The sequence below is a fragment of the Perognathus longimembris genome, chromosome 10 (genome assembly GCF_023159225.1).
Source record: "Perognathus longimembris pacificus isolate PPM17 chromosome 10, ASM2315922v1, whole genome shotgun sequence".
In the NCBI taxonomy this organism is placed as follows: Eukaryota; Metazoa; Chordata; class Mammalia; order Rodentia; family Heteromyidae; genus Perognathus; species Perognathus longimembris.
Genome location: NC_063170.1, coordinates 11,835,683 through 11,863,119, shown reverse-complemented (window position 1 = coordinate 11,863,119; position 27,437 = coordinate 11,835,683). Strand labels below are relative to the sequence as shown.

At 42.0% G+C, this 27,437-nt stretch overlaps 1 protein-coding gene across 1 annotated transcript in view; it reads left to right on the top strand.

Moving 5' to 3' along the window:
- The window catches only part of Tango6 (transport and golgi organization 6 homolog), a 150,608-nt gene that overhangs the window by 83,217 nt on the left and 39,954 nt on the right, over window positions 1–27,437 (top strand). The window contains exon 15 of the mRNA XM_048355226.1: window positions 5,730–5,870. Coding sequence (XP_048211183.1) covers window positions 5,730–5,870 — 141 coding nt within the window. The remainder of the gene's footprint in view (window positions 1–5,729; window positions 5,871–27,437) is intronic.

Below are 27,437 nucleotides of genomic sequence, written 5' to 3'. Positions count from 1 at the left end.
AGAAGAAGCCAGGGACAGTGCTCAGGCCCTGAGTCCAAGCCCCAGGACTGGCCAAAAAATAAATAAATAAATAAATAAATAAATAAATAAAATAAAGAGAGATGGGGGAGAATATTGGAGGGAGTGAGCCTGATCAAGGTACATTGTATGCATATATGGACATTCCAAAATGAAACCATCTGTACAGCTCATTGATGCTGCTTTTAAAAGTATTGGAAGAGCTGGACTCCAGTGACCCATGCCTGTAATCCTAGCTATTCAGGAGACTGAAATTTGAGGATTGAGGTTCAAAGCCAGCATAGGCAGGAAATTCTATGAAACTCTTACCTCTACTAAAAAACTAAACCTAGAGGTGTACCTAAAATGGTAGAGTGCCATCCTTAAGTAAAAAAGTTAAGGTATAGTGCTCAGGCCCTGAGTTCAAGTCCCAGTACTCATATACACACAAAATTTGGAAAGAAAAAAATTAAGGCAAACTAAAATATATAGATTCAGTAGATTAAGTTCTTATAGTCCTTACCTGTTCAACATTAAGGCTCATTCATGAAACCCTGTTTTTTCCTCAAGCCTGAGTAATACTCATCCTGAATCTATAAATTTGTTGGGACCTGTCCACAGTTAACACAGCTTTGGAGCTCTAGAAAAACTAAACATCAAATTGGCGTGCTAGATGTTATCATTGACTTTAATTACAAAGACAGCCCAGCTATTCAGTTGAGTTCCTCATACTTCCTTGATTTAATAACCAACTTCCTTGGTTTGTGCAACTTCCTGGATTCTTAGTGCTGAAATTACTGATAGTTTTCATACTAATGAGACCTCTCCAATGTAACAACTGAAATGTCCTGCTAAAGGTAGTATTTTCCTTCTCTTCCAAGTTCTACTTTTCTTGTCTTTGTGACTTAGAACACAGAGTGAGGGGATCGCAGCTGTGTAGTAATTTTTAGCAACTACATAAAAACAAAAATTATACAGATTTATGGAGTTCCAGGTGATACTTGGAATATGTGGCTATAACTACTTTTTGAGATGTGATTCACATGCCATGCAATTCATTCATAGAATGATTTTAGAATGATTTCTTGTGTGTGCTGGTCTTAGGGCATAAGCTCAGGGCCTGGGTACTGTCCCTGAACTTTCAACTCTACTACTTTAGCCACAGCTCCACTTCTGGCTTTTTGGTGGTTTATTGGAGATAAGAATCTCATGGAGTTTCCTACTCGGGCTTGCTTCAAACTGTGATCCTCAGATCTCATCCTCCTGAGTAGCGAGGAATAGATGTGAGCCACCTGTGCTCTGCCTAGAATGATTATAATTACCCTCAGAAATTCCATATCTATTAATTCTACACTTCCCCAACTCCCACAGCCCTAGGTTACCAGTTACTTTACCTTCACTCTAAAGATTTGTCTAATCTGAACATTTCGTGTAAATGGAATCACACAATCTGTGGGTTTTTATGTTTCTTGCAGTTTTGCTGGCGGAAACACCTGAGACATTCAAGTGGGGTAGGTAGCTTTTAGTGTTCTGGAAGGTTGCTCTCAGCCTAGAAAAAAATGAGACAGATGAGTTTTGAATTCAAGATGCTTAGTGGGTTCTTGGGAAAAGAGCCAGTCAGCAACAACATTTCGGATTAGATACATCTTTCCTACAATGGAGGAGTCCTGGGCAAAGCAAGACTACACCTGGACTCCTTTTCCTGTCAGAGGGCTACAAAATCACTGCAGGTGCAGCCTGTAAAGTTATCATTGTCAAGTCCACACTGTGTGTGTGTGTGTGTGTGTGTGTGTGTGTGTGTGTGTGTGTGTGTGTGTGTGTGTGCCAGCACTTGAATTCAGGACCTTGAACTTTTGCTGGGCTTTCTTGCTCACGGCTAGCACTCTACCACTTGAGCCACACCTACAGCCTAGTTGTTTTGCTAGTTAATTGGAGATGGAGTCTCATATACTTTTATGCCCAGGCTGTCTTCAAGCTCCAGTCCTCCACGTGTGAGCTACCAGTGCCCATCTCCAGCTAACACTTTTGATCAAAATACCTTTCTGACTTTGTAATGAAAATCTCTGGGCAGAGAAACAGTTTGCAGAGTTGACAGTCTGTTTTATTACAGGAAATACTTTTCATTTTTCCCTTTGAACTAATTTGCCCATATCCTATGCTGTGCCCTAACATGTGGGTCAAATGCTGTGGTGCACTCCTGGTTTGGCTGTCCCTTTACCTTCTGTGCATCTTACCTTTTACACCTCATCCTGAAGTGCAGAGTCATCTTCCTGTGATCAAAGCAGGAGGAGCTATCTCTCCTAAGATCACTTGGCATTGCCAAAGGGATTGATGGGTCATGTTTCCTTGAAGTCTGTGCTGGCCCAGAAATTACCCCATTTTCAGATTACAAAGGAATTACCAAGTATGAGAAGGCTAGACCATAACCTAAGCATGTCAGACTTAGGAAACATATCAGATAAGAAACAGAAACAGCCACAAAAAAGATCTCATCCCTTTCACTGTCGTAGTTTGGGGGCGGGGAGGGCGAGAGAGGAAGAGAGAGACATGAGAGAGATGGGTGGGGGATTGACCCAGGGCCTCAAGCATGTTAGTCAAGCGTTATACCACTTGAGCCACACCCCCCAGCTTGTCATACAGTCTTTAGTATCATTTATGATTCTACTCAGAACTTGGTGAATAAGGTAGGCACTGCCCTAACTTATCCTGAGGGATTTATAGACTCATCGGTAGCAACTGTATCCTAGAAGGTAAACGTCAAACAACAGAGGACCACTTGGCAGCAGTCTATGGGGCTGGCAGGCAGGAAGATAAACAATGGCTTACATACCTGGGCCTGTGGGAAGCAAGGAAGTGGACTTTGCCATTGGCAGCCTCTTTGTGGAAGAATGGGAGTATTTAAAGCTCCCTGGTGGAGTTTCAAAGTTAGTATTATAGGAAAAGAAAAGAAAAAAAAACCTCCTTGGGGTAGGATATGGAAATAAATTTTCAGCTAAAGATTAATGAGACAAAATAGAAATAAACAATAGTAGGAGAGACTGGTATAGATAAGTTTCAGAAAGGCTTACCTATAGATCACCATTTCATATAGTTCCATTTCCCCAGTTTCCCACACAAAGGCATGAATCTCTTCCTACGAGGAAACAGCTGCAGCAGATGTCTGAGTTGGAAGTTTGTGAGGCGAAAGTGGCTCTGGCGGCTGTGGCTGTGGACTCTGTACCAGCCTTGCAGCATGTCAGGGAGACACTGCCGGCTGCAACTCAGCTCCCTCACACCCTTTGATTTTCTCGCCCTTTTAGAACTTGGAAGCTCTCTTAGTAAACAATTCATTTATCTTTCTTCTTAAACCACAGACATTTTTCCTATGCTGGATGGAATGGTCCCCAACTCCGTCTTGAACCTCCAAGGACTTATCCATCACTTCATACAATAGCATAAAACTACAATGGCTTCCACGTTCAGGGAGATGTAGCTTTGGACCACCTATAGAGACTTTTCAGGCTCATGGGAAACAAAAAGCAGGGGTGGAGAGGGCAGAAAAGAAGATGGGAAGACTGCTGCAGACCTCAGCAGGTGCAGTACTGACTTCAGGGCTCAGCAGATGAGAGGAGTGAAGATAGTCATATGATTTTATAAGAATGAAATCACCATCTATACTATAGGAAATGGTGTGTGGACCCTGCCTGCAACATTGCCAGTTTAAGCAGAATGGCAAACAGGTGAAACATAATTACATTCTCCAGCATTTCTGTTGCTCCCTCCCCATCCTCTCTGAATTCCTGGAATGTATGTGGAGAATGTATCGTTGAGACATTTTTACTCATTAAATCACTGACTGATTTAACAAATAGCTATTGAACCCTTGCTATACACTGGCACGCTTCAGGGCAGCGGGGCTACAGCAAGGAACAAAAGAAAATCCTGGGCTTTGTGGAGTTCACGTGCCAAGGAGGGAAGCAGACAATAAAGAAATATGAACTGTCAGGTGGTATTATGTGTCGAAGAGAAAATGAAGCAGGGTAATGGGATAAAAACTGGAATAAAGCAGGGTAATGGGATAAAACAAGATAAAGGCAGAGAGAAAGGAGGCTGCTGCTTTCTATGTGATGAATGTGATGTGTGACCAGAGAAATGATAGCTTGGAGCAAGCTGTCAGGCTTCTCGCAAGAGAAGCAACTGAGGCAGATACCTGACCAGGAGCAGCCTGGTCCTCAAAGAAAAGCTAAGTGGGCTGAGTTGCTGAGGAGAGTGAGTGAGAGAGGGGCTGGTCACAGGAGGACTCAGAGAACCAAGGCTATGTGGGGATGGAGATGAGGCTGCTCCTACTCAGGTGAGAAGGGAAACCATTGAGGGTCTTTGGCCACAAAAATGAAGGTTCCAGAAAATAAGTCCGCCCACCTGCAATAAGGGAAAAGATCAGATGCAGAAGAAAAGCCAGAACCAAGGTCTGGGAATGTGGCTTAGCAGTAGAGTGCTTGCCTTGAATGCTTGAAGCCCTGGGTTCCATTCCTCAGCACCACATACACAGAAAAAGCCAGAATTGGTGCTGTGGCTCAGGTGGTAGAGTGCTATCCTTGAGCAAAAGGAAGCCATGACAGTGCTCTGGCCCTGAGTCCAAGCCCCAGGACTGGCCAAAAAAAAGCCAGAACCACGCCAGGGACCAGAGTAGTTTGAGGTGGTGAGCTAGTCTCATCGTAGATTATTCTAAAAGCCTGCTTCCCTACGTATTTTGTTATTTCCTTTATCCTTGCTTTTTTTTTTTTTTTTAAAGAGGGCTGTAACATTTTTGTCCTCAGTTGTATTTATGTCCTGGAGATCAGGGGCTTTATTTTGGTCTGGTCTGAGGTTTCATTTCCCTTACTATATCCCTGCAGAGCTTGCTTGATGTGGATTTAGATATGAGAGCACCATTGTGGTTACACACTAGAGGTTCTGGTATAGATGAGATGATGTCCTAAGAAGGGGAATGTAAGGGTCATAAAGATGACCCCAGAACTAACCACAGTGTAGGTCTAGTATTGGTCATACCTACAGTGCTCTGAAAATGTTTCCTTGTGGAAATTGCTCTCCTTATTGGCAGATTTAAGAAAGAAGTTGCACTGGAATAAAGAAATACAGCCAAGGCAGTAAGCAGTGCTGTGCTTACGTGAGGCAGGGACAAGACTCATCATTATACCTTAGAGTCTCAGAATCAGGAGGGACCCTACTGGTCTCCTGAGAATGAATCCCTGCCATGGCTAATCCTGTACAGTCAGTAATCTAGCTTGTGCTCCAAATGTCCGTGAGCCACAGATCATAAAATGTTAGGGCAGGGCTGGGAATATGGCCTAGTGGCAAGAGTGCTTGCCTCATATGCGAAGCCCTGGGTTCAATTCCTCAGCACCACAAATATAGAAAATGGTCAGAAGTAGCGCTGTGGCTCAAGTGGCAGAGTGCTAGCTTTGAGCAAAAAGAAGCCAGGGACAGTGCTCAGGCCTTTAGTCCAAGCCCCAGGACTGGCAAAAAAAAAAAAAAGTTAGGGCAGAGACAGACCTTAGACATTGGGCTGGGACTAGACAAATCCAGAAGTCTAAACCTCATCCCTCTTCTTTCCATTCACTGTATCATCTCTGCAAATGGAAGGTCCTTGCCATCTCTGTGGTAAACCACAGGTTTGCCAGATAGACCTCTGGATTTATTTGCCTTTCGGTCATAAACAATAATGAATTCTTTGTTTTTGTTCCAAATCCCAGGGGTTGCCCTGCTTTCGGATGTGTACCCTGAGAAAATCTTGGTTGACCTGTTGGCCCAATATGACAGCGGCAAAGACAGACATACACCAGAGACCAGGATGAAAGTTGGGGAAGTCCTGATGCGAATTGTCAGAGCATTAGGTAAGTTTTCTGGTTCCATCCTCCTGGAACAGGGTGGAGGATAGTGTGGCTTTGAAGCTGGGGAGCTTATACTAGCAGGTGAGGATGGATAGAAAGATAGGTGGATAGAGACAAATAGAGACTATATCCCTAAAGAGAGATGTAGCACATATCCAGCAAGTATGCCAGTAGGATATCAGCAATAGTGTCCATTTTTCTACAACTATTTGGACTTCAACCCTGGACTTACTACTATGTGAGAACCTAATTTTCAGCAGACCTGGGAAGAAAAGTTTCATACTTACTAAGCAGCAGTAATAAGCATACAAAGAAGAATGTAGCCAGGCACTGGTGGCTCATGCCTATAATCCTAGCTACTCAAGAGGCTGAAATCTAAAGGATTGTGGTTTGGACCAGCCCCAGCTCATATCTGTAATCCTAACTACTTAGGAGGCTGAAATCTAAGGATTTCAGTTCAAAGCCTGCCTAGACAGGAAAGTCTATGAGACTCTTATCTCCAGTTAACCACCAGAAAACCAGAAGTGGCACTGTGGCTCAGTGGTAGTCTTGAGTGAAAAAGCTCAGGGACAGGGCTCAGCCGAGAGTTCAAGCCCTGTGAACACAACAACAACAAAAAAGAAATGTGAAGTAAGCAAGGAAGAGCAAGCACACTTCCTGACTATCTGCTGTGTGTCAGGTTGTCAACATATATAATCTCATTCTATTTTCCCAGCAAATCTTGCAAAAAGGCTCTGGCTAAACCCATGTTATTGGTTGGGGAAACTGGTTCAGACGCCTTCAGCAATTTGTTCAAAACTCCTTCTGCTGGTAAAAGGTAGTGCTAAGAATTGAACCACCAACTGGAAGGCACTGCTGTAGTTTCCTGGCCTGCTTTTGTTGTGATCATGGGAATGCTTTCTTAACTTCCATGCCCTTATATATAAAATGAGCAGGGGATGGGAATATGGCCTAGTGGCAAGAGTGCTTGCCTCATATACTTGAGGCCCTGGGTTCGATTCCTCAGCACCACATATACAGAAAATGGCCAGAAGTGGCACTGTGGCTCAAGTGGCAGAGTGCTAGCCTTGAGCAAAAAAGAAGCCAGGGACAGTGCTCAGGCCCTGAGTTCACGGCCTAGGACTGGCAAAAAAAAAAAAAAGAGCATATGTATGTGTGTGTGTGTGTATATCATATATATCATATATCATATATATAGTGAGCTCATAGAAATCACTCTCATAGGATATGTGAATATTAAGTTTAGAGTATCACAGGATCAAGTGTCACCTCTAACTTCTGTGTGTGCTGTGGAGGTTGTATGAGCTCAGAAGGAACATAAACCTAGACGACATTGGCATGTAGAATGTGTTCTTTGTAACCTCTGGTCTACCTCTACACCATTGGGAACCTCTACCATTGGGATGATGAATACTGAGGTACATATTTCTCATTCTGCAACGAGCAACTTAGGTCATCTTCTGGGGCAGTAGAGGTAGGGATGGAGGGCCAGGTTTGGTGAAAGAGAGGCCTTACTGTTCTACATATGCTCATAATATATTCAGCTCAGTTTCCAAAACAGTCTTCTGTCTTTTCAAACTAAATTCTACAAATTCTCAAAAGTGCTAATCTTTCTGTAATCTACCTACCCAAGTATCTACTTTTTCTTGTTGTTAGTGGTTGTGGCACTTGAACTCGGGGCCTAGGCACTGTTCTTGAGCTTTTCTGCTCAAGGCTAGTACTCTATACCACTTTGAGCCACAGTACCACTTCCCGTTTTCTGGTGATTAATTGCAGATACGAGTTTCATAGACTTTACTGCCCTTGCAGGCTTTGAACTGCAATCCTCAGATTTCAGCCTTCTAAGTCATTATGATTACAGGCATGAGCCATTGGCACCTGGCCCAAGTATCTACTTTTGTTTTTTTCTTTTTGTTGCCAGTCCTGGGGCGTGAACTCAGGGCCTGAGCACTGTCCCTGGCTTCTTTTTGCTCAAGGCTAGCACTCTCCCTCTTGAGCCACAGTACCACTTCTGGCTTTTTTCTGTATATGTGGTGCTGAGGAATCGAACCCAGGGCTTCATGTATACAAGGTGAGCACTTTACCACCAGGCCATATTCCCAGCCCCCAAGTATCTACTTTTAAACATAGCTTTAGCTTTCACTGCTTGTTTCTGATTCACATTACCTAATCTGAAAATCCAAAATGCTGCAAAATCTTAATCTTTCTCAGCACTTGAAAAATTGCCTTCCTGTGAATCTTAGTTTCATGAAAAAAAGAATTTTAAAAATACTGCATTAAATGACTATTTGTACATTGACTATTATATTAAATGGCTATTTGTACAGGTATATATGAAACAAATACATTTTCTATCTCAACTTGGTCCCCATTTCCAAAAATATCTTGTTAGATATATCCTAATATACTAAAATCTGAAAATACTCAAAATCTGAAATACTTTTTGTAGGACCCTTTCACCCTGGGGTGCGGCCTTACGTGAAAGCCTTGGCGAAGCGGGCGAAGACGCCCGCCCACCCTCTTAAGCTTAAATGAGGACACAGGACACACGGGTGTTCTGGGGGAAAGCTTCTTGGATCTCCTACGTTTTAATCAGGGGAGGGGTTTATATGACAGTAATGGCGGCAGGAAGGGGAGGGATCTGGAGTGGCTAGCTAGACACTAGTGACAGGCTGATCTGGGCTGTCCATCCAAGGGCGGTGTCATAGGACCTCCTCCATGGGCTAAACATCACATCCCACAGGACCGCCCCCTGGGTTCCGCCCAGCGCCATTCTTGGCATACACATGGCCGAGGCGGAAGGCGGGGCTAGTTAGAGCTACCCTTTCCCACCCCGGGAGGGGGGTAGGAGTGGATAACAGCTATGCATCCCCAGGGCGGGAGAAGAGGCGGCCTCTCAGGACTGCCTCTCCAATGCCAAGCCCATGCCTAACACTTTTTCCCAAGTAAAGGGTAGTCACTGGGTTGGGAATGTAGTAGAGTGAGTGCTTGCCTAGTGTGGGTTCGATTCCTCAGTATCACATAAACAGAAAAAGCAAGAAGTGGCGCTGCAGCTCAAGAGACAGAGTGCTAGCCTTGAACAAAATAAGCCAGGGACAGTGCTCAGGTCCTGAGTCCTAGCCCCGGGACTGGCAAAAAAAAAAAAAAAAGGTTAGTTACCCTCTACTGATTTGTCTAAGTATATAGTTGAGGTTCCTTCTTGGAATCCTTTAAGCAAAATTAAAGCACACGCGTGTGTGCGTGCGTGCATGCGTGTGTGTGTTCCGCCCCTGGGAGGGCTCCATGCAGATGTCCCCCACCTGTAAAAGTCTTGGCCCAGTACCTGTGTTACCAAGGTAACTGGCATACCTGGAGGCAGTTACCTCCTCCTTCTCTGAGGGCATATCCAATCCACCTGGCTATACCTCCTGCCTTTCCCTATAGAATCCGGCTCAACATGAGTCCCTGCTCTCTTTCCTTTTCTCTTACTCTCTTTTTCTCTTCTTACTTCCCCTCTGTCTCCCTGTACCTCCATCTTGTGTGGACTAGCAGTTTGCTTTCCCCCCAATAAACTTTCTGCCTGAACCACATGTCGGGTTTCCTTTCTGGCAAACCTTACACTGACCCTGAGTTTTTTTGCTCAAGGGTCTACAAGTTGAGCCACAGCTCCACTTCTGGCCTTTTGCTAGTCAAGTGTAAGAGTGTCACGGACTTTGCTGCCCAGGCTGACTTGGAACCCTGATATTCAAATCTCATCCTCTTAAATTGTAAGGATTACAGGCATAAGCCACCAGTACCCAGCTGAATGTGTATATTTTTGTCTCTCCTTTCCAGTGTAGAAAATATTGTGGTAGAATTTTGATTTAGTCTCTCTTATTTAAGTAATTATTTCATTTTTAAAGTTTTTTTTAACTCCTAGGAATTTCATCTTAACACATTGTTAAATTACCATTCATTCCAAATGTTTTTCCATCTGTTTCCTCTTATACAGTCCAATGTCTATGCTGACAATAACCTGTGGACTGTTCTAAGCCACTGCCCTTTTAAAAACTTCTTTAAAAATACAACACACTTACTATTTAGTAATACTTCCCTCCTATTACTGTGCCCAAGATACTGAGTTCATAATTGGAACATTACTTGGCAAATGGAATGAAAACAAAAGGATTCGTACATCTGTGGGGCCATCTCTTCCTGAGCTTGCCTGGAGAATTAATCTGTTCTGCCATGCACTCTGCTCCTGTGGCAGGTCTTTCTGATGTGATAGATGCTTTCTGAGGCAGAGCTTGACAAATACTACCCAGTCTTTGTTCTTCTAGATTTGTGGCTCTTGAATGGGAGGAGGGGGCTTTGACTCCCCAGGGGACATTTGGCAGTGTCTAGAGGCTTGTTGGTTACCACTGGTGTTTAGGGGAGGATTGCTACTGTCATCTACAGAGTGGGTAGAGGCCTGCAGTGCTGCTACACATTCTACGGTGCACAGTATTACCCCATAACAAAGAATGATATGGCTTCAATGTCAGTAGAGTCCCTATGTTCTAGAGCCTATGTGGACTATTCTATTTCTTCTTTATCTGCTCACTCAGATATGTTAGTTAAATGTAGGGCCACTGCTCACAGTTGCATAGGTATATAAATGCCAAGGGGAATCACTGGATGAATAGCAGGCCCTAAGTTGTCTGCTACACAGTCTACTTAGTCTTCCTGGTAGCCCTGATTAAATTCTAGCCTATCTCATACCTTATTTTGCATTTCAGATGGTAGAATTAATTATTCATTCAGAAAAAATTACTAATTTCTTCCTGTAATATACTTATAAATCCTTTTGGGCATAGGAGTTTCTTCCCATAGCTAATTCTTCAATTCTTCACATAGCAAATTTCATCTGTTTTCTGCCAATCTTATTAGCATAGTTCTGTATGTGTGTGTGTGTGTGTGTGTGTGTGTCTGTGTGTGTCTGTGTGTGTCTGTGTCTCTGTATATGGTGCTGAGGATTGAACCTATGGCCTCATGCTCAGTAAGTGTTCTACCACTGAGTTACACTTTTAACCCTTCTAAGCATAATTTTAATGACGAAAGCATAAGAGAGAGAAAATAAATGGAGCTTTGTTTTTTGCTGCTAGAGTTTGAACGCACATGCTAAGTACATGCTGTACCACTGAACTAAATCCCCATTCCCTAAAGTTGCTTTTTGCTTTTGTTTTTGTCTTTGTAGTATGTGATTCTTCCCTCCCCCTCCCCACCCCCAGTCACTAGGCTTGAACCCAGCAAGGCTTGGGGCACTGTCCTTGATCTCGTTTGCTCAAAGCTAGTGCTCTACCACTTAGAGCCACACCACCACTTTCTGTTTTCTGGTTGTTAACTGGAGATAAGAATCTCTCGACTTTGTTGCCTGCATGGCTTAGCACTGTGATCCTCAGATCTCAGCCTCCTGAGTAGCTAGGATTACAGTTGTGAGCCACCAGTGCCTGGCTGTAATGTGTGACTCTTCAAGCTCGGATCAGAAGCCCTTGATGTAAAAGCTACATATAATGATATCCAAGCACTAAATTTTAATGTTTCCTGTTTTCATCAATCCTAAGGCAAAAATGTCTGGGTGATTTGTGCTTCCTAATGCTCAAAATACTTTATCTTAAATATCTTTTTTTTTTTTGCTGGTCCTGGGCCTTAAACTCTTGGCCTGGGTTCTGTTCCTTAGCTCCGTTTGCTCCTTTTTGCTAGCGCTCTACCAGTTGAGCCATAACACCACATGCAGCTTTTTTGAGTAGCTTATTGGAGCTAAGAGCCTCATGGAGTTTCCTACCTGGGCTGACTTCAAACTGAGATCCTCAAATCTAAGCCTCCTGAGTAGCTAGGATTGTAGTCATGAGCCACGAGCATCCAGCTTTGACTATCTTTTTTATTTGCCTTAAACTTGGGGATAAGAATATTTATATAGTTTAGTTTGTAAACATTTCTTGAACTCATGGCGAAAGGGCATCCTGTAAGCTTAGCACTCTGGAGGATGAGGCAGTTTGACACCACCTCTCTAAAAACAGAAGCAAAACCAAGTAGCTACTGAGTGATCTGCTCTGTGCTGGAATGGGAGCATGAAAAGCCCCAATCTTGGAAGTGGCTCTGTGGCTCAAGTGGTAGAATGCTAGCCTTGAGCAAAAAGAGCTCACAGACAGTGCCCAGGCCCAGAGTTCAAGCTTCATGACTGAAGGGAAAAAAAGCCACAATCTTTTCCTGCAGAGAGCTTAATTAAGTTTATGTAGAAGTCAACTCATAAGTGCTCTCAGTAAGATGACCTTGGAGATAGGCTTGTGTATGATCTAATGGGAGCACAGGGAAAATGGTCCCTATTCTGTCCCCTTTCCTGTTGAGACCAAGCAGTTGAATGTGACAGTGTGGGACAGAGCCACATCATTATCATAGCCCAGCAGGTCAGGATTTGAAAAAAAAAAAAAAGCTTTTGCAGAGATTTTTCACCTTCATATCAACATCACCGGCTTACATTAAGGTGAAAGGTAGTTAGAACTGTGAATAATTGGGTACTGCCGGGCTCGGGTCGCCTCCCCTGGCGCGGGGATTCAGGCTCTGCTCTGCTCTAACAGCTCCCTTTCTCACCCTCTCCCCTGGTCACCCAACCCGCAGTTAAGGCCATGGTGGAGTGGGTGGCTCAGGAAAGACCTCAGGTGCACGGGGCCATACGAGATCGCTTTACCCACCTCCTTACCCGTGAAGAAAGCCAGGCGTACTCGGATGTCGGAGACACTTCATGAGCAATCTGATTTATTAGGGCGGGGCAAAGGCTAATGGCAGGAAGGGAGGAGAGAAGGGTGATTGGCCAGAACGCTGATAGGCTGGCGAGCTTGCCGTAGGACCCCCCTCATGAGCTACTTGGAAAGCGCCAAGCCAGGGGTGAAAACCCACGAGACTGGGGGCACATAGGCTGGCGAGAAAGTTTGGGGGGCTGTTCGCAAAGCCAGTTCTTCTGGTTCCAGACCCAGAGAAATGTGGCCTGCTTCTGCATTCCCCAGGGCTGGGGGAAGGGAGGCGTCTCAGGTGCGCTCTCCAATGCCCTTCCCCCTCAAGGCCAAGGGTGAACCCCAACAGGGTACCAGTATGGTACCAGTTTAGCATTCAGATTTCAGTATTAAAAAGCCATAGTTAAAGGTTAGAGTTCACTTTTTTTTTTTTTTTTTTGCCTGTCCTAGGTCTTGGACTCAGGGCCTGAGCACTGTCCCTGGCTTCTTTTTACTCAAGGCTAGCACTCTGCCACTTGAGCCACAGCGCCACTTCTGGACGTTTTCTATATATGTGGTGCTTGGGAATTGAACCGAGGGCTTCATGTATAGGAGGCAAGCACTCTTGCCACTAGGCCATATTCCCAGCTCCGAGTTCACATGCTTTTAAAGGAGAAATTTACAGCAAAATTCAATGAATCATATGAAATGCTACTTGTCAAGTCTCCCTGTTTTTATCAGAATAATTCAACTCAACAAGCTTTTATCTCTGTATATTAGAAATACTAATATTACCAGAGTTAAAGGCCCAGATGAAATAACTGTTTTTTCTTCTTTTTTTTTTTTAATGTTTTGTTTTTTTTTGTTTTTTTGGCCAGTCCTGGGGCTTGAACTCAGGGCCTGAGCACTGTCCCTGGCTTCTTTGTGCTCAAGGCTAGCACTCTGCCACTTGAGCCACAGCGCCACTTCTGGCCGTTTTCTGTATATGTGGTGCTGGGGAATTGAACCCAGGGCCTCATGTATATGAGGCAAGCACTCTTGCCACTAGGCCATATCCCCAGTCCCTTTTTTTTCTTCTTTTTTCTTTTTGTTCCTCATTCAGATTTTTGAAGGATGTAATTTTAAAATTTATGAGTAAACTTTTCCTCTCCACTAATTTATATATACATGGTTGTTTCAGACAATTTGGAAAGTACTTAGAAGTATAAAAAGAAAATTATCATTTGGAAATAACCAATCTTGTTTAGATCTTATATTTTGTAGTGCTAGGGATTGAACCTGGGGCCTTGTGCTACATGCATGATCTCTACACTGAGCTGTTCCTCCAGCTCTCCATTTCTATGCTTTCCTCCAGTTGCTTTCCTTTCTCAGAATTGTAATTTAATTGTATGTATACCCTGGCTTTTAAATTTAATATTATTTACAAGTACTTTTCTTTTTTTTTTTAAGTAAGGTCTCTCTATGTTGCCTAGCCTTGCCTTTTTTTTTTTTTTTTTTTTTTTTTGGTGTGTGTGGGCGTGGGTGGGTGACAGTCAATACTTAGGATTGAACTGAAAGCCTTGTTCTTGCAAGCACTCTTCCATTTGAGCCACATTCCTAGCCTCCAGCCTGGCCTTAAACTCCTAAAAAACATTCCTCCTGCCTCAGCTTCCTAAGTAGCTGGGATTGCAAATGTATGCCACTTTGCCTGGTTTTGGGAAACTTTGCTGTGTCATTAAATACTTTCTGAAAAATACAATATTTATTGGGTATAATCAGTAACCAAAATTTACCATAATTTTATTTAGTTACCCTCTTTTAAGATATTACTGTGTAATTAGGCCATTGCCAGTGTTGTCAGTCTCTTAGTGATTGTGAAGAGAGTGCTATTCTTTCAAGTAACTTTACTTTGACTAGTTCCTACCAGGTAGTTACTGGGTCAGTGTAAATGCATGCTTTTAAGTCTGTTTCTGTTCAGTGCTGATATCCTCCTGCAGTATGCACCAGTGAGTGACACTGCTCATGTCTCCCAGAGAAAACTTATTTCTGTGTCTTCAGACTGAACTCCTAAGCCTGACCAGCCCTCTCCAAAATGTGCTTGTTACCCTTGCTTCCAAGGTTGAATCAAGAACCTGTCAGAGGATGTGGGTTGACAGATGGCCAGAGGGAGGGACCAAGGGATGGATGGATACATGCATGACTCAGTGAGAACATTTTGCTTCTCTGGAAGAACAACTTAGGTCTGGTAGTATCATCATGGAGTACAAAGAACAGTGCTCGTTATTTTTAGAGGCAGAATGTCATTTTCTAATCAGCAAGCTGAAACAAGTTCCAGTTTTTTCTAGGTGAGACTTTTAGTATTCAGGCTGGGAATATGGCTTAGTGCTCGCCTTGCATGCATGAAGCCCTGGGTTTGATTCCTCTGCACCATACAAACAGAAAAAGCTGGAAGTGGTGCTGTGGTTCTAGAGGTAGAGTGCTAGCCTTGAGCAAAAAGAATCTCAGGGACAGTGCTCAGGCTTGAGTCCAAGCCCCATGACTGCAAAACAAAACAAAGACTTTTAATATTCAGAGCAAAAACAGAAAGCCATAGTCATGTTGCTCTTTTGGATTCGTTTACATATAGGAAAGATCAGGAAGCAATGCTTTGTATGAAGACTGAGGGGAAAGAATTGGAATCTCAGATCTTTGTGGAAATGTGTCATGGCAGATCAAATTACTTCGGGGAATCCTGAGGCAAAGCAGTTTACACTTGTAGGTTGAAGGTGTTTTTCTTAAATTATACTATATTCCAGGAAAGGGGTGAGTACTATGCTTTAGGGTGTAATTCTAACTGTTGGAACTTGCAAGACCTTGTAACCCTTTTCCTTATCTATCATCTGCCTGATTTTTATGTTTCAGGCTTTCAATCACTTTGCCTCTCTGAGTTTCTTCAAGCATTGAGTAATCCCATATCCAGGTCTCTAACTTCTAGTCTAGTTCTAAGATAAAAACCATGATTTGATTTTAGAAAATGCCATCTTTTCTGAGAAGAGTAAATGCAGCTCCAAATCCTGATCTAACCATCACCTTTCTTTATTTTGTTAGAAACTAAAGCAAAATTGAACATAGCACGCACATCTATTAATTTAACTAACCACAGATGAAAAATACTCCGGAAAACAATAGCATTTAGTTTGTTTGACTGCTTCCTTTTTGAAACAACTTCCTCTTCAGGCCTCCTTAGACAATAGATTTGCCTAATTTGTCTCCTACCTCATAGTTGCTCTTCAGTTTTCTTTTTTTTTTTGGGGGGGGGGGGCAGTCCTGGGGCTTGGACTCAGGGCCTGAGCACTGTCCCTGGCTTGTTTTTGCTCAAGGCTAGCACTCTGCCACTTGAGCCACAGCGCCACCTCTGGCCGTTTTTTTCTGTATATGTGGTGCTGGGGAATTGAACCCAGGGCCTCATGTATACGAGGCAACTACTCTTGCCACTGGGCTATATCCCCAGCCCGTGCTCTTCAGTTTTCTTTGCTGGCCCTTCCCCTGCCACTGATGTGTCCAGGTTAAAGGCCCCAGCACTCTTATTGAGGCTCTGCTTTTTTCATCTTGCACATTGCTAATCAGGACATTCGTTTCTATAAAGTCCAATACTAGGGTTCAAACTCAAATATTTGCTTGCTAGACAGGCACTCTACTACTGAGCCATTCCTCCACTGCCAACTTTTTTTTTTGGTCAGTCATGGGGCTGTCCCTGAGTCCCCCTACCCCCCTTCCCAAGGCTAGCACTCCACCACTTTTAGCCACAGCTCCACTTCCAGTTTTCTGGTGATTAATTGGAGAATAGAGTTTCACAGGCTTTCCTGCCCAGGCTGGCTTTGAACTGCAATCCTCAGATCTCAGCCTCCTAAGTAGCTAGGATTATATTTATAAGCCATCAGCTCCCAGCTTCAACTTAAATTTTGTATCTAGTTGGAGTTGAAATATATATATTTTCCCTTTGTGGAAATCTAGCTGTTCTACCACCATTTGTTGTAAAGATTACCTACCATTCCTCATTGAATTGATTATATGTGAAAGATCTACTTGTAGATTTATTCCATTCCATTTATTTATACTTAAAGCACCATCACACTATTTTGATTACTGTAGATTTATTGTTAAGTGTTTGAATCATATTTAAGTCTAACTTTTTCAGAGTTGTTTTTTTTTTTTTTTTCTATTCAAAGCCCTTTCTATTTCCCTGAAAATATTAGAGTCAGACTATCAACTTCAAAGGGCCTGGGTGCTTTTCTTTCACTTTTTTTTTTTTTTTAACTTGAGTCACAACTTCACTTCTACCTTTTTTTTGTTGTTGTTGTTTTGCTAGTCCTGGGCCTTGGGCTCAGGGCCTGAGCACTGTCCCTGGCTTCTTTTTGCTCAAAGCTAGGCACTCTGCCACTTGAGCCACAGCACCACTTCTGGCCGTTTTCTGTATATGTGGTGCTGGGGAATCAAACCCAGGGCTTCATGTATACAAGGCATGCACTCTTGCCACTAGGCCATATTCCCAGCCCCCACTTCTACCTTTTTAGTGGCTAATTGAAGAGTCTTACAGACCAGACTTACCTCCCTGGGCTGGCTTTGAACCACAATCCTCAGATCTCAGCCTTCTGATTAGGTAGCATTATAGGTATGAGCAACAGGCCTCTGCTGATTTTGATTGACATTGCTTTGAATAAAAAAAAAATACCATCTTACATAATTCATAGCTTAACATTATTAAGGTGAACCTAGAATATTTCTCCAGTTAGGTACATTTTCTCAGTCAGTTTGAATAGTTTTCTCAAACAGACTACCATAGACTGGGTGACTTGTAAAGAACAGAAATTGGTTTCTCACAGTTCTGGAGGTGGGAAATCTAAGGTCAGTGTGCCAGCATGTTTGGATTCTGTAAAGACGCTATTCTGGATGTTTTCATTTTATCTTCTTATAGTGGTAAAAAGGTAAAAGCTCTTATTTGGGGACCTTTTATAAAGACATTAATCCCATTTGATTAACATTCAGTTAGTGTAACAAATGTTAGTTTAGTGTAACTTTAATAAAGCTTTATAGACAGTGCCAATGACTCATGCCTATAAACCTAGCTACTCAGGAGCTTAGATCTGAAGATCACAGCTTGAAGCCAGCCCAGACAAAAAAGTCCATGAGACCCAATTTGAAAAATAACGAAAGCGGGGGCGGGCGGGGGGGGGGGGGGATGAGGGAGGAGCTAACAAACAGTACAAGAAATATACCCAAGGCCTAACATATGAAACTGTAACCTTTCTGTACCTCACTTTGACATAAGTATTTTTAAAAATGTACTCATTACCTTACATATATTACTGTAACACCCCCCCTCCCCGTTCATCACCTTTACAATAAATTTAAAAAAAAAAAGATAGCCGGGCAAGAAAGCTGAAGTGACACATCTCCAATTAATCACAGAAGAAGCCCCCCCCCACGAGAGGGGGAGGGGGAGGGAGGGGAGAGAGGGGAGAGAGAGAGATATCCCTAGGTAGGAAATGGAACCGAAAAGAAGGAATAAATATTCAACAGAGAATTAATCTATAGCATTATTGTATTGAGTACCTTGAGGGAAGGTAAGACTAAATAAAGAGGATAGGACCACCACAAATGGATCCTAAAAGCTGAGCAGAAGAGTTAGGACTTGACAGGAATTTGGGGAACACTGTAGAGACTTAAAGGAAGTAACATGATGAAAGATATGTAGGTGTGGTTGGCAGTGGCATGAAAGATGGTTAAAGAAATTAGAGCCTGGAGCCTGGGAGATAGCTGAGAGGCCTTTGTGGTATTCCTTGGCACAAAGAGGCAAGGATTAGATTAGAAACATATCTGTGAGAATGTTAAGAAAAGGTAGATATTACAGGCAATCCAGAGGTAGAAATGAGAGGCTCATTTTCTTTTTTTTCTATTTTCTTTCTTTTTTTTTTTTTTTAGTCCTGGGCCTTGGACTCAGGGCTTGACTGTCCCTGACTTCTTTTTGCTCAAGGCTAGAATTCTGCCACTTGAGCCACAGCACCATGTCTGGCTGTTTTCTTTCTTTCTTTCTTTCTTTCTTTCTTTCTTTCTTTCTTTTTTAGTTTATTTATTTATTTTTTTAATTTTTATTGTCAGACTGATGTACAGAGAGGTTACAGTTTCATACGTTAGGCATTGGATACATTTCTTGTACTGTTTGTTACCTCCTCCCTCATTCTCCCCTCCCCCTTTCCCTTTCTCCCCCATGAGTTGTTCAGTTCATTTACACCAAACAGTTTTGCAAGTATTGCTTTTATAGTCGTTTGTCTTTTTTTACCCTGGGTCTCTCGATTTTAGTACAGTTTCCTAGTTCTAATACCAGTATACACAGTTTCCAATGTACTCAGATAAGATACAGAGATAGTGCAGGTACAACCACAGGAAGGAGATACAAGAAGATCATCAATAATAGGAGCTACAGGTACACATAGCACGTTGAAAGGAGTTACAACAGTGATATAACAATCGTTTCCATAACCTTGAGTTCATTTCACTTAGCATCATCCGTTTTCTATATATGTGGTGCTGGGGAATTGAACCCAGGGCTTCAGGTATATGAGGCAATCACTCTTGCCACTAGGCCATATTCCTAGCACCCTTTCTTTCCTTCCCTTTTCCTTTTCCTTTTCCTTTTCCTTTTCCTACCTTCCTTCCTTCCTTTCTCTCTCTCTCTCTCTCTCTCTCTCTCTCTCTCTCTCTCTCTCTCTCTCTCTTTTCTTTCTTTCTTTCTTTCGCCATTCCTGGGGCTTGAACTCAGGGCCTGGGCACTGTCTTTGAGTTTCTTTGTATCCAAAACTAGCCCTCTACCACTTGAGTAACTTACAGCTTTTTCTGTTTATGTGGTGCTGACGAATCAAACCCAGGGCTTCATGCATGTTAGTCAAGCACAGACCAACTCATTTTCTTTTTTTTTTTTTTAATTTATTTATTAATTAAACAAAAAATTTTTTGACAAGGTGTTGTGCACAAAGGGTACAGTTACATAGTAGGACAGTGTGTACATTTCTTGTGATATCTTACACCCTGTTTTTTTTTCCCTTCCCTAGGTCAGGTAGACATATACAATACACAATGTACCAAGAACATATACAGTAGCCATGTGGCCAAGCCCAAGAAAATTTGCCTAGGGCTTTATATGTAATGTCGACATTAGACAATATGTCAACAGTAGTCTTTTTTTTTTTTTTTTTTTTTTTTGGCCAGTCCTGGGCTTTGGACTCAGGGCCTGAGCATTGTCCCTGGCTTCTTCCCGCTCAAGGCTAGCACTCTGCCACTTGAGCCACAGCGCCACTTCTGGCCGTTTTCTGTATATGTGGTGCTGGGGAATCGAACCTAGGGCCTCGTGTATCCGAGGCAGGCACTCTTGCCACTAGGCTATATCCCCAGCCCCAACAGTAGTCTTATATGAACGTACATACATAGCTTTTGAGCTATTGTATTCCACTGAGAGGTCAATTTTTTTAATTTATTTATTAATTGAACACAAATTTTTTGACAAGGTGTTGTGCAAAAAGGGTACAATTACATAGTAGGGCAGTGTGTACATTTCTTGTGATATCTTACGTCCTGTTTTTCTATCTCTTCTCTAGGTCCGGTAGACATATATACAATATACAATGTATCAAGAACATATACAGTAGCCACGTGGCCACACCCAAGAAAGTTCGCCTAGGGCTTTAAATGTAATGTTGATATTAGACCATATGTCGACAGTAGTCTTATATGAACGTACATACCTAGCTTTTGAGCTATTGTATTCCCCTGAGAGGTCAATTTTTGACCTTTATATGTTGAGTAATTGTTTGGTTTTAGTTACATACTGTTGGGTCGCTGACCCAATCCTGTGGGAAATACCATTTGACAAGCAGTTTTTGGTTTCACAGACCTGGTCTCTACTGTCTCTCCGTCACCCCATCTTAACAGTCAGGGAGATCATGCCCCTTTGTTTTCTGTGTTCTAGGCTTGTCTCATTCAACATTATTTGTTCAAGTTCTGACCATTTCCCTGCGAATAACAATATTTCACCATTCCTAATCGCTATGTAGTATTCCATTGTGTATAGGTACCATATTTTTTGGATCCATTCATCTGTGGAGGGGCATCTGGGTTGTTTCCATATTTTGACTATTGTGAATTGTGCCGCGATAAACATGGAAGTACAAATGTCTTTTTGATATCTTGGGGCCTGCTGTTCTGGATAGATGCCTAGGAGTGGTATGGCTGGATCATAGGGTAGGTCTATATTGAGCTTTTTGAGAAACCTCCATACTGTTCTCCAAAGTGGTTGTACTAATTTGCACTCCCACCAACAATGGAGAAGGGTTCCTCTTTCCCCGCACCCCCTCCAGCATTTGTTGTTGCCTGAGTTCAGAGTATAGGCCATTCTAACTGGAGTGAGGTGGTATCTCAGGGTTGTTTTTATTTGCATTTCCTTTACTACCAGGGATGTTGAACATTTCCTCATATGTTTCTTTGCCATTTTTATCTCTTCTCTTGTGAAGACTCTCTTTAGCTCCTTTGCCCATTTCCTAATTGGTTTATTGGGCTTGGAGGGCCTTAGTTTTTTGAGTTCTCTGTAGATGACAGATATTAGGCCTTTGTCTGTTGCTGTGCTGGTAAAGATCCTTTCCCATATGGTTGGCTGTCTTTCTATTTTGGTGGCTATGTCCTTAGCTGTGCAGAAACTTTTTAATTTGTAGTAGTCCCATTTGTCGAGTTTCTTCCCTATTTGTTATGCCCCTGGGACTCTATTCAGGAAGTTCCTTCCTGTGCCTATAAGTTCTAGCGTCTTTCCTACTCTGTCCTTCAGTAGTTTCAAGGATTCAGGTCTGATATTGAGGTCTTTGATCCATTTTGAGTTGATCTTGGTGCATGGTGATAGGCTTATCAGGTCTACTTTGAGTTTTCTGCATATGGCTGCCCAGTTCTCCCAGCACCAGTAATTGAAGAGGCTATGTTTATTCCATTGTATGTCTTTAGCTCCTTTGTCGAATATCAGCTGACTGTAAGAGTGCGGTTTTATTTCTGGATCTTCAATTCTGATCCATTGGTCTTCCAGTCTGTTTTTATACCAATACCAGGCTGTTTTTGTTATGATGGCCCTATAGTAGAGCTTGAAGTCTGGTATTGTGATACCTCCTGCACTGCTTTTTTTGCCAGAATTGCTTTGGCTATTCTAGGTCTTTTGCTGTTCTATATGAATTTATGGATTGCTTTCTCTATTTCAGTGAAGAATGTAACTGGGATTTTTTTTTTTTTTTTTTTTTGGCCAGTCCTGGGCCTTGGACTCAGGGCCTGAGCACTGTCCTTGGCTTCTTCCCGCTCAAGGCTAGCACTCTGCCACTTGAGCCACAGCGCCGCTTCTGGCCGTTTTCTGTATATGTGGTGCTAGGGAATCGAACCTAGGGCCTCGTGTATCCGAGGCAGGCACTCTTGCCACTAGGCTATATCCCCAGCCCGTAACTGGGATTTTGATAGGGATTGCATTGAATTTGTATAACAATTTGGGCAATATGGCCATTTTCACTATATTGATTCTGCCTACCCATGAGCATGGGAGGTCTTTCCATCTCCTTGTGTCTTCTTTGATTTCCCTTATTAGATTTTTATAGTTCTCATTAAATAGGTCCGTCACATCCTTGGTTAGGTTGATCCCTAGGTACTTTATTCTTTTTTTGGCTACTGTAAATGGAATTGTTTCCATAATTTCCTTTTCTGCTTGTACATTGCTGGTGTACAGAGAAGCTGCTGACTTTTGTGGATTGATTTTGTATCCTGCTACTTTGCCAAAAAGGTTTATTAGGTGTAGGAGTTTGGGGACTGAGTTTTTTGGGTCCTTCAGATATAAGATCATGCGAATAGGGATAACTTGCTGATGTGGATCCCTTTGATGTCCTCCTCCTCTTGCCTTATTGCTATGGCTAGGGATTCCAGCACTATGTTGAAAAGAAGTGGGGAGAGTAGGCATCCTTGTCTTGTTCCTGAGTTTAGGGGGAATGATTTAAGTTTCTCTCCATTTAATATGATGTTAGCAGTTGGTCTGTTGTATATGGCTTTTATTATTTTGAGGAATGTTCCATCTATTCCTGTTCTCTCCAGAGCTTTTAATAAGTATGGATGTTGTATTTTGTCAAAGGCTTTTGGGCATCGACTGAGATAACAATGTGATTCTTGATTTTAGTTCTGTTTATGTGGTGAATTACATTAATTGATTTATGGATGTTGAACCATCCTTGTGACTGTGGGATGAAGCCTACTTGGTCATGATGTATAATTTTCTTGATCAGTTTCTGGATCCTGTTAGCTAATATTTTATTGAGGAGCTTTGCATCTGTGTTCATTAGTGATATTGGTCTGTAGTTCTCTTTTTTTTGTTGGGTCTTTGCCTGGTTTGGGAATGAGTATGATATTAGCTTCATAGAATGAGTTTGGGATTTCTCCCTCTGTTTCTATTTCGTGGAAGAGTTTGAGGAGTATTGGTATTACCTCCTCACTAAAGGTTTTATAGAATTCGTTGGTGAATCCATCTGGGCCTGGGCTTTTCTTTGTTGGGAGGTTCTTGATTACCCCCTGTATCTCGCTGTAAGTTATTGGTTTATTTAGTTGATTTATTTCTTCTTGGTTCAGTTTGAGCAGTTTATACTTCTCTAAGAATTGATCTATTTCTGTAAAATTATTGTTTTTTAGTGAGTAGAGGTTCTGGAAATAGTTCCTTACGATTGTTTGAATATCGTGTGTACTTGTAATTTTTCCGGTGGAGTCCCTGATTTTACGTATGAGTCTTTTCTCTTCTTTTTTTTGTAAGTCTTGCGAGGGGTCTGTCAATTTTATTTATTTTCTCAAAGAACCAGCTTTTAGTCTTATTTATTTGTTGAATGGTCTTTCTATTTTCAATCAGATTTATCTCTTCTTTAATTTTTGTGATCTCTCTCCTCCTAGTCACTTTAGGTTCGATCATTTCTTGTTTCTCCAGTTGTTTTAGTTTCATCGTGAGGTTATTCACCTGCTCTGCTTCCATTCTTTTAATGTGAGTGCTGAGTGCGGTGATCTTGCCCTTCAGTACTGCCTTAGCTGTGTTCCATAGGTTTCTTTGTGATGTATTTTCATTGTCATTGTGGCTTATGAATTCGTTGATTTCATCTTTAATTTGGTCTGTGGCCCAAGTGTTGGATAACAGTGTGGGGTTTAGCCTCCAAGAATGTGTATAGCCTCTGTGGTAACCGTTGTTATTGAGGGTTACCTTTAATCCACTGTGGTCAGATATAATGCATGGGATGATGTCAATACTTTTATATTTGCTGAGGTTCTTTGTGTGGGCTATGACATGGTCTATTTTGGAGTATGATCCATGGGCTGCTGAGAAGAAGGTGTATTGGGTCTCTGTAGGGTGGAAGATTCTGTATAGATCTGTCAGATCCATTTGGGATATAGTGTTACTTAGGTCCTCAGTTCCCTTGCTAATCCTCTGGGTGTTGGATCTGTCTCTTGGAGAGAGTAGGGTATTAAAGTCACCCACTATGATTGTGTTTGGGTCTATCTTGTTCTGTAGTTCTGTGAGAATTTGCTTGACATATGTAGGGCGTCTTTTGTTCGGTGCCAACTCATTTTCTTAAACATTTAGTGAATATGGAGTTTTATATTCTATGTAACAACTATTGTTTTCATAGAATTGTTGAGAGACTCAAAGTGATACACATGAAACCCACCTAAAGCTACGAGTATCAGTAACAGAGATACCCTTACTGTGGTGAAATTGCTAGATGTCTATGGCTGCCATTGGCAGCCGTAGGGCAGAGAAATAAGAATTGACATGTGGCCAGGTGTGATGTTTCACACTTGTAATCTCAGCTACTCAGGAGGCAGAAATCTGAGAATCATAGTTCAAAGCTAGCCTGGACAGAAAGTCCATGAGATTCTTATTTCCTTATAACTAGCTGGAAGTGGGGCTGTGGCTCAGTGGTAAAGCACATGCCTTGAACAAAATTATCTGGGACAGCCTCCAGACTGAGTTTAGCTCCAGGACTGGCGCACACACACAGAAAAGAACTTCAGTTGTTGATATGAACTTGATTTTTCATATGGGAGACCATTTCTTGTTTCATAGATGACCAGACTAAGTTTTCAGAATTATGTCTTTGGCTGGACTGACAGTTCAGAGATGTACAGCTTCTTACAAATTCTTAGAGGTGGGGGCTGGGAATATGGCCTAGTGGCAAGAGTGCTTGCCTTGTGTACATGAAGCCCTCGGTTCAATTTCCCAGCACCACATATATAGGAAGTGGCGCTGTGGCTCAAGTGGTAGAGTGCTAGTCTTGAGCACAAAGAAGCCAGGGACAGTGCTCAGGCCCTGAGTCCAAGCCCAGGACTGGCAAAAAACAAACAAACCCATAAGAAGGTGGTCATTTAACTTTTCTTCATGGAAACTACAAAATTTCACTAACTATCCAACTTGCTGCTTATTTTTGTACAGCCTAACATTAACAGTGGTCATCATGCTTTTTTTGTTGGTGGTAGTGGTCGTGGGGCTTGAACTCATCAGGGTCTGGGCACTATCCCTGAGCTCTTTTGCTCAAGTCTGCTGCTCTACCACTTTGAGCCACAGTGCCACTTCTGGTTTTCTGGTTCTTAATTCAAGATAAAAGAATCTTACAGATTTTTCTTTCCAGGCTGGCTCTGAACCGTGATCCTCAAATATCAGCCTTCTGAGTAGCTAGGATGACAGACATGAACCACCAGCAGTCTTCACATTCTTTTTTTTTTTTTTTTCCTGTTTATGTAGTGCTGAGGAATCGAACTCAGGGCTTCATGCATCCAAGGCAAGCACTCTACCACTAAGCCACATCCCCAGCCCCCTTCACATTCTTAAATGGCTGAGGAGAAAGCAGAAGAGGAATATTCTTTGGTAACATGTTATAGTGACATGAAATGCAATTTTTTTTGTCCACAAAATAAAGCTTTATTAAAATAGTCACAATTACTTGTTCACATATTTCCTATGGCTACTCTTGTACCATAATAGCAAAGGTGACTAATAGGGACAGAGATTATATAGTTCTCAGAGATGGAAATATTTACTCTTTGACCCGTAACAGAAAAGCCTGCTGATCCCTATTTCTAGGTAACCATTATTCAGGTTCCTATCTGGGTTTTTCTGTTTGTTTGTTTGTTTGTTTTTGGCGTCCCTTAATTGTTTGATTTTCAAGTTTCTTTAGAAGTTACTCATCTTTTTAAAAATCATTCTGTAAGGCTTTTTCTCTTCCCAGATCAACCTCTATATCTTGCTTTTAAAAGTAGATCTCTTTAAGTAGATTTGAGTAGATGTTACAGTGTTGTTTTTGTTTGTTTTTACTGAAAATTATCAGCTGCAAAAATCCCTGCAATGATAAAAGATGCCATTGGCAGAGTCCTTTAAAAAAAAAAAAAAAAAAAAAAGAAGGTGCTGGGAATATGGCCTAGTGGTAGAGTGCTTGCCTGGTACACAAGAAGCCCTGGGTTCGATTCCTCAGCACCACATACATAGAAAAAGCCAGAAGTAGCGCTGTGTCTCTCAAGTGGAAGAGTGCTAGCCTTGAGCAAAAAGAAGCCAAGGACAGTGCTCAGGCTGAGTCCAAGCCCCAGGACTGGCAAAAACAACAAAAAAAAAGCCAAACAACAACAAAAAAGCCAACATACATTGGAATATTTTAGTATTTTATTCTGCTGCTGTTTTTTTTTTTTTTTTTTTTTTTGGCCAGTCCTGGGCCTTGGACTCAGGGCCTGAGCACTGTCCCTGGCTTCTTCCCGCTCAAGGCTAGCACTCCGCCACTTGAGCCACAGCGCCGCTTCTGGCCGTTTTCTGTATATGTGGTGCTGGGGAATCGAACCTAGGGCCTCGTGTATCCGAGGCAGGCATTCTTGCCACTAGGCTATATCCCCAGCCCCTCTGCTGCTGTTTTTAATTAGTTCCTCTTATTTTTGTCTTCTCAACTCATTCCCCTATTCCAACTTAGGGTAAATGAAAGCATTTGTTTGGACTCTACTCCAGCATGCATGTGGAAGATTGCAGGACGGTGAAGCACCTGGTTTGAATTCCTTTTTGCAAATTTTGAAAAATCATTTGGACTTTTGTATTTATAAGAGAATTAGCCAATAATCTGAATGAAACATAATACTTCCTTTAGGAAGAAACTATGCCTTGATTTTCTCTTGCTGAATTTGATATAGTAGGAATTTGTTTCTTAGCACTTGAGGAATTCTATGTTAATTATGCATAAAATTATGACCATAGGCTTTTATCAATATTACAAGGCTATTTCTTGGGCATACTTTAATAAGTTAAAACTATTAAATAGCAAAATAGATGAATTAAATCTATTTATCTCAAGACTTCACTTTTGTTTGGCGGGTGCTCTACCACTTGAGCCATACCTCTTGCCTTGCCCTTTGCTAGTTATTTTGAAGATGGAGTCTAGCAGACTTTTCTGGCCTCCATCTGGCTTTAAACTGTGGTCCTCTAAGTCTCAACCTCCTGAATTGCTAGGATTCTGAGTGTGAGTCATCAGTGCCCAGCTCCCTACATGGTTTTCATTCCTTCACAATTGCACAATCTTCTTCATTTAAAATAACTAGATTTTTGTTCCTTTCATCTTTTAAAATAACTTGCTATAAAGCCTGGATCCCCTTTTTTCTTGTGACATTTCTGAACTTTAATTGCACCCTTGAAGAAAGTTTCTGGAGTCTGTTCCTGCCTGGAGCACACTTTTTCAGAGAACTAATCTGTTTGTCTAGTTGGTACAGAGAGTTACTGGAAATTTTCTTGTAGAGTGACTTTGTGTAAACTGAAAGCTTATATACCAGTGAAACC